The sequence below is a fragment of the Oryx dammah genome, unplaced genomic scaffold (genome assembly GCF_014754425.2).
Source record: "Oryx dammah isolate SB20612 unplaced genomic scaffold, SCBI_Odam_1.1 HiC_scaffold_2, whole genome shotgun sequence".
Classification (NCBI taxonomy): domain Eukaryota; kingdom Metazoa; phylum Chordata; class Mammalia; order Artiodactyla; family Bovidae; genus Oryx; species Oryx dammah.
The window spans coordinates 27,795,880-27,814,129 of record NW_024070186.1 but is presented as its reverse complement, the minus strand read 5'-3'; the positions used below and the strand labels follow the sequence as shown (position 1 = coordinate 27,814,129).

The window sequence follows — 18,250 nt, the reverse complement described above, 5'->3', positions numbered from 1 at the left end:
ACTGCAGGCCGCATGGATGCACCCTGAGCCCATATGCCTACCCCACAGGCATCATCACAGCGAACTGCTCAGATCTCTGCCCCAGATGGAAGACCCAGACCAAGGCAATGCCAGCTCCCCCGCCTCCACAGGTAGGTGCTAACCCTCTGCTCTGTTGGGGATGCAGAGCATGGGAGGGGGGGATGAGATATCAGGGCTTCAGGTGAGAACCCATGTGAGCCATAGCCCCTGGGCACAGGTAAGAGTATGGAGGCCTGCTTGGGGTGACACTTTCAGGTTAAACATTCTGCCACCATCCCTTGTAAATCGTTGTTTGCTAAAGTGGGATTTCCTGCCCCAAAGGAGTTTACCTACCTTGTGACTTGTGCTTGTGACCTGGATTACAGCCAGGACTAAGCCGGAATCAACTTCTGGGTGCTGCTGAGCTAGTTGGAAAGCCTTAGCCTTTTTGAATACAAATATATCGCTTAACCTGGCACTGTATAGCTTTGTTACTCAACTGTTTTACTGGGAAGAGGAAACCTAGTTTTAAGGGATTTAACTTTGGATCTTCCTTTTAATTTGTAGCCCTGGGTTTCTACCCCGTGGTCAGCTCCTGGTGTTTGATGGAACCTTGTCAGCTGTGATTTCAGAGCACCTCCCATGGCAGCCTTGGTACCAGGGGTTAAATGCACAGCCCCTTCAGGCACATAAACGAGAGCACAGTGACGGGGGGCAGGGTGGGCCAGGAGCAAGGAGTCACTGGTCCCACCCGGCCAGCATTCCAAAAGGCTCTTCCTTGGGGTTGCCTCCAGCAGCTCTCCCAACTTTAGCTGGTGGGACACTATTGCCCTATGAGAAGAGCTCCAGATCGTCATGGTTAAACATGCTTACAATGCTGTCCTGGAATTCTATAGGACTTTTTAGAGCCTTTACTATGTTCATGAGGAAGGGAAGTAGCTCGCAGCCATTCTTAGCACTTTTTAATCATGGGGCTCTTTTTAATGCATATTAGTATTCCTCAGAACTGGTTCTCCCAGAACACAGACTGGGAACCGCTCTTCTAAAAGGACTTGAAAGGTGGGGTGAGAAGAGATAAACTAGGAGTCTGGTATTGACCTATACACCCTACTATATATAAAATAGGTAAACAACAGGGGCCTACTGTATAGCACAGGGAACAATAACCTATAACGAAAAAGAACCTGAAAAAATATATATATTAAAAATAAATTAATTAAGAGGCCTTGAAAATGCCCTCAAGTTTCCCGCTGCACTCCCCGGATGCTGATCGAAGCATCACTCACAGCAGAATCACCTGGGCGGCTTATTAAAAACGCTGAAGCCCAGGCCACGCCCCAGACCTCCTGAGGGGAAGGGGCCTGGAACTCGATGGTTAACAGGCACACTGAGGATTTACTTTACTGCCAGTCTGGGGAACTGTGCTGTTGAGCGGGAACCCAAGAAAGAAGGAGCTACAGAGTTTCCTATATGATGAGCTTCTCCAGTATTTATTACGTTCCTCTGGCCTCCCTGTCTGCCTCTGCCCCGGAGCCAGCAGGGGCTCCTCCTCGCCTGTCCCCCAGCCCTGAGCACAGCACACAGTGCTCATTCTCAGCCCTCTGTCTACTTTCTGAATCACCTCTGGCTCAGCAGTCACTCCTGATAGAGGTCTCGAGACGCTGGCGGAGAACAGAGGGGGCCTGCCCAGCACCTGTCCTGAGCTGGAGACCATCTATGGTTGGCAGTGAGTCCAGGTGTGGATAGGGGAGTGGTCTGGAGGAGGCAACGCTGCATCACCACTTGCAGACCCGTAGGTTATCTGGGGTGGGGGACACCTGGGGAGCAGAAGAGCCGCTGAGTAAGGCACGCAGGGCAGGAAGTGTGGCCACCCCATGCCATTCAGGATGCTGGAACCTGTGGCGAGAGAAGGAAGTAGCTGCCAGTGAGGCAGGAGGGATTCCACACTGAGGCTCCCAGCTTCTCACCTCTCTGCAGATGCTTCCAGAAGCCCTGTCTCTGTGCCTGGACTGCCTCTTCTCCCACCTCCCTTTGTGGCTCTGCTGTTGAAAAGCTGTCTGTCCTGTAACGCCCTTCTCTAAGAAGGAACCCTCCCTAAGAAACCAGTTCCCCCTCCACCTCTTCAAGTCACCCCACTTTCCTTTTGGATGTGCTCGTCCATGGGCTACTAGCCTGCTCTGCTTGGCCCTATGACATTGGGGGTTTGTCCTTTATTCTCTTTCTGTCTGTTCAAACCCTAAATCCTACTCTTCTTGTTCTCTTCCAAAGTAACTGTTAAAAAGGGAAGTTTGAAAAAAAAGGAAGTTTCCATTGAATGAAAAGTGGGCTTTTCAATTTGCCAAAATATATCCAGGGCTTTAAAAATGCCTGTGCCCTTTGCTTGATAAATTCCCCTTCTAGGAATCTGCCTGAAGAGGTAATTAGAAATTGGGACAAAGACTTATGAGAAAGATGTTTATCACAGCAAAAAATTGTAAAAATACAATGGCAGAACATAAAGCAACCTCAGTGTTAAAATGTTAGGGAATGTATAAGTAAATTTACTATATATAATATAGGATGAAGAACCCACACAAAAGGTTTTCATGATATGGTAAAACACTTAGGAGGTAAGTGGGAAAAAAATCAGGATACAAGACTGGATAATCTCAAGTATATAAACATATGTAAATGTACTTTCACATCAATTTGCATGTTTAAATAGAAAAGACTAAGAAATACACCAAAATATTGACAATTTTTTTGTAGAAAGCAGAATTATTGTTATTTTTCTACTTTAAATACTTATATTTTCCACATGGTCCACAGCTGACACAGATTTCATGTTTGTCATCAGAAAACAAAATAGAGCAATTAAGAAAGAAAGGTGGAGTTTTTCTCACGTGAGTTTGGCTTCTGATGAGGTATCTTACATGCTACTAGTGACCTGTTTCTAAAGAACCATTTTGTGTGCCGTGTACTCAGTCATGTGCTGTTCTGCTTTGCAGCTGAGCTCAGCATCTTCTGGCTGCCAGGGCCCTGCTTTCCCCATCACTGCTGTGATGTGTGGTCCTCCTTGGACTCACCCAGAGGCGTGTGGATTGCCTTGTCCTGGGCCACTTGGGTGTCACACTTTGGGACACTTTCAGTCCTTAAATAGCCCAGTTCTGCTGCTTGTGAAGGTGGTCCCTGCCTTGGCTGTTGGGGCCGAGCATAGCTCAGAGGATTCTCTTTCCATACAACCAGAGCAGATGTTCATCTGTTTCCATTTCACACTGCCTGTTTCAAGGTGGCCTTGTATGATTAGTTTAGGCGTTCCCCTCATATACCAGTGGGCTTCCCTGGCGGTTCAGTGGTAAAGAATCAACCTGCCAATGCAGGAGGTGCTTCAGTTCCAGGGTCAGGAAGGTCCCCGAGGGTAGGAAGTGGCAACTCAGTCCAGTATTTTTGCCTGGAAAATTCCATGGACAGAAGAGCTTGGTGGGCTACAGTCCATGGGGTTGCAAAGAGTCGGACACAACTGAGCACGCACACACACTTCAGACCCCAATACCTGGCTTCATCGTGGGTATCCTGTCTAGACCCGGAAGTCCTACACTCCAGACACCACCCTCCATGCCTGTGTTCACGTGCTGCACTAGGCAGGAAGTTTCCTTGCATTCTCACCAGCACTCAACTTCCATAACTCCCAAAGGAGGCTTTATTATCCCTACTACAGGTGAGGAACCAGGCCCATCAGCTGTAACTACCCCAAGGTCCTTGCAGACCTGAGATTGGAACCCAGGGCTGACTGGCTCCAGGGTTGGTGCTCTCTAATGTCAGAGTGTGGGCAACTGGACATTCAGACAGACAGGTCCTGGTGGCACTTCTCTTGCTTCCTGTGTGAATCTCTGCTTCATCTGCTCTCCAGAGCCTGTGGTTATTCAAAGACAGAGCACACTGCCCCAAAACGCCCGTGGACATCTATGTCGCTTAGTCACTGTTAAGACAAATCAAATCGGCAGCTTTTATTCAAAACCTCAGACTTACAGACTGGACTCAGAGTAACTCAGTCTGCCGATTTCGTAGCAGTGATATGAATGGTTCTGAAAGGAAATGTAACTGCCTTTAAGGGGCCTGATGACAGGACTGCCCAGAGTTGGGGTCTAAGGTGCATGTGGCTGGCAGGAGAGATCCATCGCACCAGCCCCACGGGCATGCCTTTTGACTTGGGGGATGGGGCAGGTGTGGGTACTTGTTCCTTCTGGGCAAGGGTTCAGAGTGAATTGTATTCCATACTGTCATTGTTAATAAATTCAAGCAGTATTTAATATTGAAGCAGGCATGTGGAGATCATCCCCACAGAAACCCACAGGAGAAGAAACCCTGACCTGTGGGAACAGGGAGGTGTGCCCAGACCCCAGGAGACCCTGAAATTCAATGCACGTCACTTAACCTCTCCCATAGGAAGAGCACAAAACAACAATTCAATTGCTTGAAAGATCAAATACTGGTCTCTTTCTGTATTACAATGGTCAGATAAGAAAGAGTAAAATCTCACAGGTATGGAATAGTTTGAATCCACATACACGTTGTAAGCAATGGGACCAGCCCAAATGAGTGAAAAGTCTTAAGTTACTGAATAAATTTTAAATGCACTTAGGACACTCTCCATAAATGCTTGGTGAATGTGCCAGTGAGTGGATTGGTGAATAAGTAGGTATATGGATGAATGGATGGATGGATGGATGGTAGTTAACACATACCACACTTTTTCTGTTCTGTTCTAAGTGTTTTATATTTTAAAAAGTGAAGTCGCTCAGTCGTGTCCGACTCTTTGCGACCCCGTGAACTGTAGCCTACCAGGCTTCTCCGTCCATGGGATTCTCCAGGCAAGAATACTGGAGTGGGTTACCATTTCCTTCTCCAGGGGATCTTCCCAACCTAGGGATCGAACCCAGGTGTCCCGCATTGGAGCAGACGCTTTAACCTCTGAGCCATCAGGGAAGCTAGATATATTTATAAGTTCATTCAATTCTTAAATAATCCTATGAGATAAGTGGTGTTAATATCCTCATTTTAAACTTGAGGTCACATAGCTGTCAGGTGGCAGAGTCAGGATCTAAATATAAAAGTCTGGCTCTAGAGTCCTAGTTCTTAACCATGGAGAATTCATGAATACATGTCTTAATAAATGTTTGAATATCATTTTATTATACCAGTAGTACACTGCTAAAGTGTTTGAAGTATGTTTCTATGATTACATCTGATGCCTTAAACTGAGTAAACAAGTCCAGTGCCATCGTTTCATGGACGGGGAAGCTGAGGCCCAGGGAAGGATCTCAGCTCCAGCCCCACAGCAGCCAGTACCCAACCGAGGCAGGAACTCTGACCTCTTATGACATGTCCAGCTTCTCACTTTCCAGTGCATCGCTGGTCAAGTGGTCCTTTGTAAACTCATCTCTCTAATGCATGTCCAGATTCCCTTAAAGTTTCCACAATAGAGGAGCCTAAGCTGACAATTTACATCAGGTTTCCTCCCAGCAGATATCCCTGAAGCCCTTCCCAGCTGAGGTTTCATGGTGACTGAGATGTTCTTGCTCTAAGAGCCTTTGCTGTTCACTGAAGCTAGAACCAACTTCCAGAAGGACCAGAGGCCCTGCTGTTTGCTTCTAGCATGGACTTAGTTTTTCTGATTAGCCCATTCAAAGGCGGCAGGAATAGGAATGGTGCCAGGAAAATCCAGGCAGAGAGATGCATGTACAATTCCTGCCAGCAGGCGGCAGCAGAGCCCAGGGGTTTCAAATGCCCCAAGTGGAGGCTGGCTGACTCTGCTAGCAATGAATAACCTCAGGCAAGTCACAAGCCTCTCTATGCCTCAGTTTCCCCCTCTGCACAATGGGCATGACAATAACACCTATCTCCTGAGGTTACTCTGAGGCTCAAATGAAATTAAACACATAAAGCACTTAATAATAGTGCCCACAGTAAACAGCCAATAAATGTTAAGTATTCTTTAATCATCACAATCATCACTCTCTGTTAGAACAAATGCTAAAGGATTACCCACATTGATCAGTTGTTCTAGAGCTTTGTTTTATTGAAAACAGATGAAAAGGTCACCAGCTGAGGTCTCAGAGACCTTTTAGTTACCCAAAGATCCTTTATAATTAACCTTTAAAATGGGATTGTACTTACAAAGGTACCAGAAGTTAGAGCTGGAATAGATTGGCCCTAGTGGTAAAGAACCCGCCTGTGCTCCACATAAGACAGACATAAGAGACACAGGTTTGACTCCTGGGTCGGGAGGATCCCCTGGAGAAGAAAATGGCAACCCACTCCAGTATTCTTGCCTTCAGAATCCCATGGACAGAGGAGCCCGGTGGGCTGCAGTCCATGCGGTGGCAGAGTCGGACACGACTGAAGCGAAGCAAGCAATGTAAATTTATTTATTTAACTTACTTTTGGTTGCGCTGGGTCTTTGTCGCTGTGAAGGCTTCTTTCCCATTGCGGCGAGCAGGGTCTGCGCTTCAGTGTGCTGCGTGGGCTTCTCATTGCTGTGGCTTCTCTCGTTGCGGAGCACAGGTCAGTAGGTGTGGCGCAGGGGCTTAGTTGCTCAGCAACCTGTGGGATCTTCCAAGATCAGAGATCAAACCCATGTCTCCTGCACTGAAAAGCAGGTTCTTTACCGCTGAGCTCCCAGAGAAGCACAGGGCTGAAATAGATTTTGAGAAAGGCGGTGACTTGCCAGAGGTCCACCGTCTATTAGTCCTAGGGCTTTAAGAACCTCACCTTCTATCAGAAGACAAGAGTTCTAGGTTCAGCACAGCCACCTTTGGTCTTGCTGGACCTACTATGGGCTCCAGCAACCACAGACAGCCTTGTGGTATGACACTTGAAAAAAATCCAGTTTGGATTACTTGGCATTTTGCCAACCTTAAACAAAAGATTTATTGATTCAAGTATTATTTAACAACTGTATGTCCCTAAAGTAGCTTCAGATTCATCAACGTGCTTTTTCTCCTTAAGTCATGAACACATAGACATTGAGTTCCCCATACATCCCAAGAAAAGCGTTTGGTGAAAATCTCAAACAGAATATGATGCTATCTTTCCTGGCCATGACCCTCCTGTTACTTTCTTGAGATCCACCCTTGTTTTTCCAGCTGTGCCTGAGCTGAAGCTCCTCTGCGGGGCAGATTTCCTCAAGACCTTCCAGACCCCCAACCTCTGGAAAGACACACACATCCAGGAAATAGTGGAGAAGTTTGGCTTGGTGTGTGTGACCCGAGCAGGGCATGACCCCAGGGGATATGTCTTGGACTCGCCCATCCTGCAGAGATACCAGGACCAGATCCACCTGGCCAGGGAGCCAGTGCAGAACGAGATCAGCGCCACATACGTCAGGTGGGCCCTGAGCCAGGGGCAAAGCGTGAAGTACCTGCTCCCAGATGCTGTCATCTCCTACATCAGGGAACACAACCTCTACCTCCGGGATGCCAGCCCAGAGAGGAATGAAGGCTTGCCAGCCCAGGGAGGGCCAGCCCCTTCTTTTCCAACCAGCTCGTCCTGAAGACAGGGCACCTATGGTCTTTGTTTTCTGAAATCTTTCCATTTTGCATTTGGTTTGTTTCAACAATGATTTTGCTTCTGCGGCATCTTCTGTCCCAGGAAGAGATACCTTCTTCAGGGAGGAGCAAAGGTCTGCATTACAAGGATGGACATTTATCATTGAGGTTAAAGTGGTGTGGAGTGCATCAGGATTAGACACAAGCTCTCAGAACCTCTGGTGGAAGAGGCCTCCTTGCTTTGTAAATGGCAGTCATGGCATGAACACAGAAGGTGGTTCTGCACGTGGCAGGGGCCCCTGAGGGTCAGATGAGAATTGCCCACAAAGCCTTTTTTAACTGTGACCAGGTGCAACCTGTGGCCCTTGATTGGAGAGACTTGACAGGATGCTAATTACCAAACAGTGGGCTTTGTCAAGGCCTTGTTTCAACAAAACAGCACTCATGAAGGCCTCCGTTCGGGAGCAGCACTTTGTTGATTGACACTGAATCTTCTTTTATGAGCTGCTGTCTGCCTGCCTCCTGGTCATTGGTAAAATTTAAACTAAAATCTTTCTAAGTAGTGATCCTCAAACAGTATTTTTGATACAGTATACATAGATATATTTTTAACACAGCTATTCTATTATATAAATGCCAGGGTTCCTGATTTCCAGGTTTCTAAAAAAGAACTGAGTTAAAACAGATGCCTTGACTGTTTTAGAGAATCTTTTTGAATGTTTTATGATGGCCTGCCTGTTTGAATATCGGCGAAGGGATAAATAATAAAGTGACATCAAAAAGTACTAATGAAAAGTTTATCTTTTTCTTTCTTTGTTATATTATTAATGCCTGACATAGCAGCTGTTGCTTTTCTTTTTAGCTACTCCATGAAATTTGCTACTGTTCCAGTCCAAATGGCATGAATTTAAAAGTTTCTAGTCCCAGGTACCAGCCGTGGAGGAAGCAATTACTTTCCAAGCAAAAGGTTCTCTAAGCTCTGGGTCAGTGGCTCTGTTCAGGTGAGCCCTGGAAGATGCCCCTAGGAGCCCGGTGTAGGTCCAAGATTTGTCCTTCCACTCCTGATTAGGAGGAGATTTTGATTGGCCAAACCCTGTTTGAGTTGACGCTTTCCACTTGCTGACTGAATGCTTTTAGAATTTACTTCTCCCAGACTTTGCCCTGGTTCATCCTTGTTACAGATTTAATCGTGCACAAGCACAGAGTTGGTGGGAAGAATCTAGTATCTCCAGAAATATATCCCAGTGTCTGTAGGTGTGTCAGGATGGACATGAGTGAAGTTGGGAATCAGGGTTCCCTGTGAGGAGAGTGGAGTCGGGGGAGCCCTCCCGTGGGAGTCTCCAGACTTCTGCCCCTGTAACCCCTAAGCTGCTGACCTTTCCTCACTCTGATGAGCTATGCCCCCAGAGACTCCCTAAGGACCCTGCTAATTCAGGGGAATAGGAATCAAATAGTCTTGCCCCAAAGCTGGCACAGCAAGCTGTTATGTAAACTAGCTCCCTTCTCCACGGTGGGCCTCAGTTTCCCAATCTCTAAAATGGGGAAGTGTGGTTAGACATCCTCTACATTCTCTTCCAGCTGATTTTCTAAGACTCTGAGTGCCTCTGACTTCAACCCCTCCACCCTTACTTGGGTCCAATACACTTCTCGCCCAACCGGACACTCCCCAAGGGTAGGGGTCTTTCTATTCTTTGCTGCTGTATCCTAAGTGCCAAGAAATTTGCTACTACAAGTGTGCTTGCAGGCCCATTGTTTGCATCCCTGGGGAACTGATTAGAAAGACAGACTCTCGGGCTCCAGCCCACATCTACTGACTCACTCTGTATTTGAATAAGGTTCCCAGACCATTCAATGCACTGGCCTAGAGTTGTCTTTCAGTCACCAAATCATGCCTGACTCTTTGCAACCCCATGGGCTGCAGCATGCCAGGCCTCCCTCACCATCTCCTGGAGTTTACCCAAGTTCATGTCCATTTAATCAGTGATGCCATCCAACCATCTCCTCCTCTGTCGTCCCCTTCTCCTCCTGCCTTCAATCTTTCCCAGCATCAGGGTCTTTTCCAATGAGTTGACTCTTTGCATCAGGTGGCCAAAGTATTGGAGCTTCAGTATCAATCCTTCCAGTGAGTGTTGAGGCTTGATTTCCTTTAGGATGGACTGGTGTGATCTCATTGCTGTCCAAAGGATTCTCAAGAGTCTTCTCCAGCACCACAATTCGAAAGCATCAATTCTTCGGCACTCAGCCTTCTTTATAGTCAACCCTCACATCTTATACATGACTACTGATAAGACCATAGCCTTGACTATACAGACCTTTGTTGGCAAAATGATGTCTTTGCTTTTTAATACACTATTTAGGTTTGTTACACCTTTCCTGCCAAGAAGCAATTGTCTTCTAATTTCTTGGTAGCAGTTACCATCTGCATTGATTTTAGAGCCCAAGAAGAGGAAATCTGTCACTGCTTCCACCTTTTCCCCTTCTATTTGCCATGAAGGATGGGACAAGATGCCATGATCTTAGTTTTTTTAGTACTGAGTCTTAAGCCGGCTTTTTCACTCTCTTCTTTCACCCTCATCAAGAGGTTCTTTGGTTCCTCTTCACTTTCTGCCATTAGAGTGGTATAAAAGTTATTCATTTTGTTTTGAGTAAGCTGTATGTATAGCTGAAACTGCATCACATTTACTCTGGTAAATTGCCCCCACTGTTTTGTGTGGAGTACAGAAAGCAAAGGGGGGAAAAGAGAAAAACAGCACACAGCTGTAGTACCCAGAAAAAGTGATGGAGAGGAAGCCTGTGGGTTTGAAGCAGGGCTTCTCACCTTGGGCATTACTGGCATTCTGTACCAGAGAATTCTTCACTGGGAGGGGCTATCCTGTGCCCTTGTAGAATGCTTAGCAATATCCCTGCCTCAGTTCAGTAGCTGGTAATAATATCTGCCCATTGTAACCAAGATAATCACCAGACCCACTAGTTTAAGACTATGGCTTAGAGTGGGAGGGGGATGTTTATGAGATGGGGTCTCTCCTTCCCAAGAGAGAAGATTAGGAAATGACAGCTGAGTATCTTACAAAGGTCTAGTTTGGGGGTAGGGGGATCCGTACCAGTCATGAAGTCATGTTTATTCTGGGGGACACAGTGCTGTTGACAATAAGAATCAGAAGCCACATCCTTGACTCAGAGGCACCCCCACCTTCAGTCTCCCTCTGATCCCAGTGCCCAGAGTAGTTTTCTCTTCCTTGTTTCACAGGCCAAGTCTTCCAGCATACCCTGTACCCTCAGTCCTGATGTTCAGGGCCTGGCAAATGGAGACTCCCAATGAGTGGGAGCTAATAGTTCTATGATTATAATTATTCAAATTTCAAGATTCATTTACTCAAATCCCATTTATTAAGGACCTTGCCTGTGCTAGGCACTAAGCACTAGGAGAAATGATGTGAGCAAATGGACATGGTCTCGCCCCTCGAGAAGCTTACAGACCATTGTATGGATGAGAATCAAGCATTTCCATGACAAAACATGATTTCATACCATCCTGAGGGCTCCAGTGGGCAAATCCACCATGTGCTCTGCCAGCCAGAGGCAACAGGTTCCCTGTGAAGTAAGGAAGCTTAAGCAGCTCCTCGTTTGCCTGGAGGGATCTTAATTATGTAGGTATCTAATTTCACATTCAAACTTTTTATTCTTTTTCTGGAAAGGGGCATTCAAGATTGTACAAAGTTTAGGCCCCATAAGACACCAGGGATTCACCCTGATGACAGAGTATAGAAGACAGCAGAGAAGAGAGGATGGATTTGAGACTTGAAAGACAAATCCCTAAGACTTGGGGAAGGGTGGAGGCAACTGACTTTCATGCGGAATGAACAGCACACACAAAGGCCGTGTGGCAAGAGAGGGCCAAATAGACAACATGACAAGCTAGATTCATCAGCACCTCCTTAAGAAGAGGTTGAGTGTTATAGCGTGCATCTGATGGTAGGCATCTTGGCATGCCAGCGTCGGCCTCCCTGACCAGCCTCTCTGTGGGTTCGGGGCACTAGGCCCAACTAGGCTGGAGAAGATCTCCTGTCTGAGTCATGGTCATACCTTGTGGCTCCCACCAGGCAAAACCTTCATTCCTTAGCCTTTACACATTTGTGGCTGTTTAGTAGCTATAGGAAATGGCAACCCACTCCACTGTTCTTGCCTGGAGAATCCCAGGGACAGGGGAGCCTGATGGGCTGCCGTCTATGGGGTCGCACAGAGTCGGACACGACTGAAGCAAATTAGCAGCAGCAGCAGCAGCAGTAGCTATCATGTCTGACTCTCTTGTAACCCCATGGACTGTAGCCCGCCAGGCTCCTCTGTCCACAGGATTTCCCAGGCAAGAATACTGCAGTGGGTTGCCATTTCCTTCTCCAGGGGGCTCTTCCTGACCCAAGGATCGAAGCCACATCTCCTGCATGGCAATCAGATTCTTTACCACTGAGCCACCAGGGAAATCCACCTTTATATATATTGTCCCCTAATAAAACATCACAAAAGATCTACTATATATATATATATATATATATATATATATATATATATATAGTGGATATATATCTATTATATATGTAGATATATATCTATATATTTAAGAATTATTAGATATTTTATATTAGAATTGTTAAGATATTTTGGAATTGTTAAGAATTTATAGAGTATTTTAGAATTATTAAGATAATCCCCAATAGACATACATCTACCATATATATATGTGTGTATATATACATAGTATCAACTATTCATACATTATATTTCTGCACTCTCACTTGTCTCATTGATTCACATAGCCTCCCTTTTTTTAGTATCAGAAGAGAAAATACATGTCACTGCTATGCTCCTGATTTATTGCATTGACACTGACCTGCCTACCTGATTTCACATTCTTCTCCATTCCCTCAGGCCTTCTTTGCATCTCGTTTGCCAGGGTGTTTTGTTTATTCGGTGAGAACAGATAAGATAGTGGTTTGGACTCCTGGGTAAATAGAATTTCCAGCCTTAAATAAAGGTTCTCCTGTGCTAGTGTATGCTGCCCAAGTGAGCACAGCTCGGTATCCTGGCCTGAGGAAAAGATTTTTCATTCATAATCCTATCTGTGTCACTTGGGACAGAATGATGTGAAATCCCATTTTAAACAGATAGCGCTCCGAATTTGCAAGGCACACACGGTAATCGAGTTAATACATGAATATGAATTTCTTCTCCCCAGCCTCACACTTTCTATGCTAACAGTGTTTCTGCCTTTGCTTTTTGCAAGGGTCTCAATGCATAGACCATGTTCCACTTCAGTCATGTTATTTTCTTGGACCACAGCTCTGCATGTTAGACATACATATGTGTGTAATCTTAATCAATCATAATGCACCTAGGCACACACCTCAGAATATTTTAGAATTGTTAATCCCCAGAAGGCTTGTTTGTGGCACTAGAAGGGACCCTAAAGTTAATCTGGTAGGTCCCAGCTTTCCCAAATTATCAAAACACTGAAATCCCAGTGTTCTGTATCGCTATTAGAAACAATAGTACTATGTTTCTTTGGGGAGCCCTACCTCTCTTTCTCCTGCTGGAAATCCATTATGAGCATTTGCATGCCTTGTCAGTCTTACTTTCTGTACATGCCTCATATGCAGCCTCTTTTCTCCATCTATCCTATCCCCTCACAGGCCAGACTCTCCATTTTCTCTTACCTGGCCCACTACCACTCCCAGCCCCTGCAGTCCCTTCTCTATACTGGGGCCAGAGCAGTCATATATATGTACAAAACTGGGTATATTCTTCCCCTGCCCATATTCCTTCCAAGGGACACCAGGAGACTCCAATAGAAGCCACAGACTTGAAGAGCATGTTTACAAAATGTAGATCTAATAAATGACTGGTGTCTAGTATGTAGTGTTAGTCTTTCAGTCATGTCCACCTCTCTGCGACCCCATGACTGTAACCCACCAGACTCCTCTGTCCATGGAATTCTCCAGGCAAGAATACTGGAGTGGGTTGCTGTTCCCTTCTCCAGGGGATCTTCCTGAACCAGGAATCAAAGCTGGGTCTCCTTTATTACAGGCAGATTCTTTATCATCTGAGCCACCAGGGAAGTCCCCTAGTATATATAAGAAACTATTAAAAAAAAAAAAAGACTAAAAAAATAATTAAAAACCCAAAGATTTGACTGGTCATGTTCAGGAGAGGGTTACCTAGCAGGCCTGAGGCAGCTCTACAGAAGACTGGCCCTTGGCTGGCATCTGAGAAACTGGCTTTTGGAATATTGCCTACGTGTCTAACTGATAAGGCTGTTTTAACTGGTGCTTGGATAAACAAATGTGTTGCATCCATGTAGTGGAATACCATTCAGCAATTAAAAGGAGAAAAACTAGGGATGGATACCTGCAACAAGGTGAGTGAATCTCAAAGACAGGTCACATGGAAAGAGCCAAGCATATGGAATGACATATTGTATGATTCCATCAATATGAAATCTCTAGGAAAGGCAAAACTCTAGAGGCAGAAGGGAGACCAGTGACTGCCCAAGGGTAGGCATGGGGATTGACCATAAGTGGACACAAGGGAACTTAGGGGGTGATAGATATATTCTAATATTAGATTGTGGTGATGATTGTACAAGTATATAAAGTTACCAAAGCTCATCAGCTATACACATAAAATAGAGTTTGTGGTATTTAAATTACACCTCAATAAAGGTGTCTTTAAAAAGTCCTCCTGAGGGCTCCCCTGGTGGTGCAGTGGGTGAGAACCCTTCAGCCAATGCAGGAGACTCAGGTTCAATCCCCGATCCAGGAAGATCCCACATGCCATGGAGCAACTAAGCTCTGTGTGCCCCAACTATTAAGCCTATACTCTAGAGCCCAGGAGCTGCAACTACTGAACCACAAGGGCCTAGAGCCTGTGCTCAGCAACACAAGAGCCCACCACAATGAGAGGTCCAAGCACCACAACTAGAGAGTGGTCCCGCTCACCACAACTAGAGAAAAGCCCAGACAGCAACGAAGATTCAGTGCAAACAGAAATAAATTTAAAAATTGTTTTAAATCCTCCTGAGCTTCCATTCAGGTATGACCTAAATCAAATTCCTTATGATTATGCAGTGGAAGTGAGAAATAGATTTAAGGGACTAGATCTCATAGATAGAGTGCCTGATGAACTATGGACGGAGGTTCGTGACATTGTACAGGAGACAGGGATCAAGACCATCCCCATGGAAAAGAAATGCAAAAAAAACAAAATGGCTGTCTGGGGAGGCCTTACAAACAGCTTTGAAAAGAAGAGAGGCAAAAAGCAAAGGAGAAAAGGAAACATATAAGCATCTGAATGCAGTGTTCCAAAGAATAGCAAGGAGAGATAAAAAAGACTTCCTCAGCGATCAATGCAAAGAAATAGAGGAAAACAACAGAATGGGAAAGACTAGAGATCTCTTCAAGAAAATTAGAGATACCAAGGGAACATTTCATGCAAAGATGGGCTTGATAAAGGACAGAAATGGTATGGAACTAACAGAAGCAGAAGATATTGAGAAGAGGTGGCAAGAACACACAGAAGAACTGTACAAAAAAAGATCTTCACGACCAAGATAATCACTATGGTGTGATCACTCACGTGGAGCCAGACATCCTGGAATGTGAAGTCAAGTGGGCCTTAGGAAGCATCACTACAAACAAAGCTAGTGGAAGTGATGGGATTCCAGTTGAGCTATTTCAAATCCTGAAAGATGATGCTGTGAAAGTGCTGCACTCAATATGCCAGCACATTTGGAAAACTCAGCAGTGGCCACAGGACTGGAAAAGGTCAGTTTTCATTCCAATCCCAAAGAAAGGCAATGCCAAAAAATGCTCAGACTACCGCACAATTGCACTCATCTCACACGCTAGTAAAGTAATGCTCAAAATTCTCCAAGCCAGGCTTCAGCAATACGTGAACCGTGAACTTCCAGATGTTCAAGCTGGTTTTAGAAAAGGCAGAGGAACCAGAGATCAAATTGCCACCATCCACTGGATCATCAAAAAACTAAGAGAGTTCCAGAAAAACATCTATTTTTGCTTTATTGACTATGCCAAAGCCCTTGACTGTGTGCATCACAATAAGCTGTGGAAAATTCTGAAAGAGATGGGAATACCAGACCATCTGACCTGCCTCTTGAGAAACCTGTGTATGCAGGTCAGGAAGCAACAGTTAGAACTGGACATGGAACGACAGACTGGTTCCAAATAGGAAAAGCAGTACGTCAAGGCTATATATTGTCACCCTGCTTATTTAACTTCTATGCAGAGTACATCATGAGAAACGCTGGGCTGGAAGAAGCACAAGCTGGAATCAAGATTGCCGGGAGAAATATCAATCACCTCAGATATGCAGATAACACCACCCTTATGGCAGAAAGTGAAAAGGAACTAAAAAGCCTCTTGATGAAAGTGAAAGAGGAGAGTGAAAAAGTTGGCTTAAAGCTCAACATTCAGAAAACTAAGATCATGGCATCTGATCCCATCACTTCATGGAAAATAGATGGGGAAACAGTGGAAACAGTGTCAGACTTTATTTTGGGGAGCTCCAAAATCACTGTAGATTTAAATCACATGGTGATTGCAGCCATGAAATTAAAAGACGCTTACTCCTTGGAAGGAAAGTTATGACCAATCTAGATAGCATATTGAAAAGCAGAGACATTACTTTGCCAACTAAGGTCCGTCTAGGCAAGGCTATGGTTTTTCCTGTGGTCATGTATGGATGTGAGAGTTGGACTGTGAAGAAGGATGAGTGCTGAAGAATTGATGCTTTTGAAATGTGGTGTTGGAGAAGACTCTTGGAGCCCCTTGGACTGCAAGAAGATCCAACCAGTCCATTCTAAAGGAGGTCAGTCCTGGGTGTTCTTTGGAAGGACTGATGCTAAGGCTGAAACTCCAGTACTTTGGCCACCTCATGTGAAGAGTTGACTCATTGGAAAAAACTCTGATGCTGGGAGGGATTGGGGGCAGGAGAAGAAGGGGACAACAGAGGATGAGATGGCTGGATGGCATCACTGACTTGATGGACATGAGTTTGGGAGAACTCCGGGAGTTGATGATGGACAGGGAGGCCTGGCATGCTGCGATTCATGGGGTCACAAAGGGTCAGACACGACTGAGCGACAGAACTGAACTGAACTGAACTGAGCTTCCATTACATGGTTTTGGAGTAGAGACCTGGCTGAATAGATACCTGGCTCCTCCCAGGGTTGGCCTCCTCCTCCCCCAGTCCTCCCCCGACCCACCCCAGACCACCATCCCTTTCACCCTCTGTTCCAGCCTAGGGCTTCTTTCAGTTTCTCACACTTCTCTGAGTCTCGATTTTAAGCCAGACTTGCCCACTGGACTCCCAGCTCCCTGCCTTCCTCTTTCGTGAGAGAATTTCATCACTCTTGAAATGACTGATTCAATAGCAACATCAGGTTCCCTGAAAGCAAGGATTTGTCTTGATCATTGTGCTTTTTCTCCAGTACAACTCCTGACTTATAGTAGGGACTCAATAAATATTGCATAAAAATAATACCTGAATAAGCATCTTAACAGCTCCAAGAAGCTCATGATAAACACATTTGTTTGTATAAATCAGTGTTTTTGAAGCATGTTTGCACTCGGAATCCTTTCTATACACACACACTTAACAGTATGAGGAACATAGAACTCAAAGTGTAATTTACAAAGTTCTTATCTAAAGTTTTTTTCCCTAGCTTTTTGCTGCAATAGACATCCTTGTATACAAGCCCTTACAAGCTAGTGCTCTTGTGGGATAGATTCCAGGAGTGGTACTGCTGGGTCAAACAGTATGTGTACTTTTTATTCTAATCAATGTTACCAGATTGATTTAAGTAAATTGAATTTTTTTTAGAAAATAGAATCTCATAAAGCAGCTGAAATTTCATTTCCTTATTCCTTTGCAGGGAGTCACCTTCATTATCTTTCATACACACCACTGCAATACCCATTTCTTTATTCCAACAGATAATCTGTGTGGAAGAGTTTCAGGGACTCTCGCACCTTAGAGAAAGCAGTTTGCTGCACACTGTTCCCGGTGTTTGCTGGGTGTCTCAGTCAAGGATTCTTTTTTCTTTTTGGTACATAGGAGCTCCTCAAACTCACTCAAACAACAGAGGTGGGAGCACAGGGGTCATAAGGATGTCAGGAATGGAAGAGCCCATGGACAGGACGTATATACCAGTTCATGAGAAACTGGTGGTCCAGTGATTAAGAATCCACCTTCCAGTGCAGGGGATGCGGGTGGGGAAACTAAGATACCACTTATCACAGGGCAACTAAGCCTGGGCACCTCATGAACACCCAGCAGAGCCAAAAAAAAACACAAAGAAACTGGAGAGAAAGAAGAAATTGATGTTCCCCACCTTCCCTTATCATCCGTCCTCCTCCCCTCCTTCCTCATCTCCCTCCCCTTCTGCCCCCACTACTAACTGCTATGGTCCTCAGCCGCTGCTCCTCCTCCAGCAGCTGGCACACCTGTACCCACGTGACCCTCCACCTTAAGCCCTGTCTCAGTGTCACAATTCTAGATTCCCTGACTCACTGGCCCCGAGTGGACTTATCTACCTGCTCTATGAGGCAGTGACATTTCTACAAGGGTGGAAGGTGGGCAGGCAGGAAAGAAGTGAAGGACACTTCCCACTTTCGGGTAAGCACCCACAAAATTGCAGAGTAACCTAGCATCTG

At 45.4% G+C, this 18,250-nt stretch overlaps 1 protein-coding gene across 2 annotated transcripts in view; it reads left to right on the top strand.

Moving 5' to 3' along the window:
* Window positions 1-8,311, top strand: part of NMNAT3 (nicotinamide nucleotide adenylyltransferase 3) — a 125,405-nt gene extending 117,094 nt beyond the window's left edge. For both annotated transcript variants that reach the window (XM_040233811.1, XM_040233806.1), the window contains 2 exons: window positions 49-131; window positions 7,125-8,311. In XM_040233811.1, the coding sequence (XP_040089745.1) occupies window positions 49-131; window positions 7,125-7,531 (490 nt within the window). In that variant the 3' untranslated portion in view covers window positions 7,532-8,311. The remainder of the gene's footprint in view (window positions 1-48; window positions 132-7,124) is intronic.
* The last annotated feature ends 9,939 nt before the right edge of the window (window positions 8,312-18,250 follow it).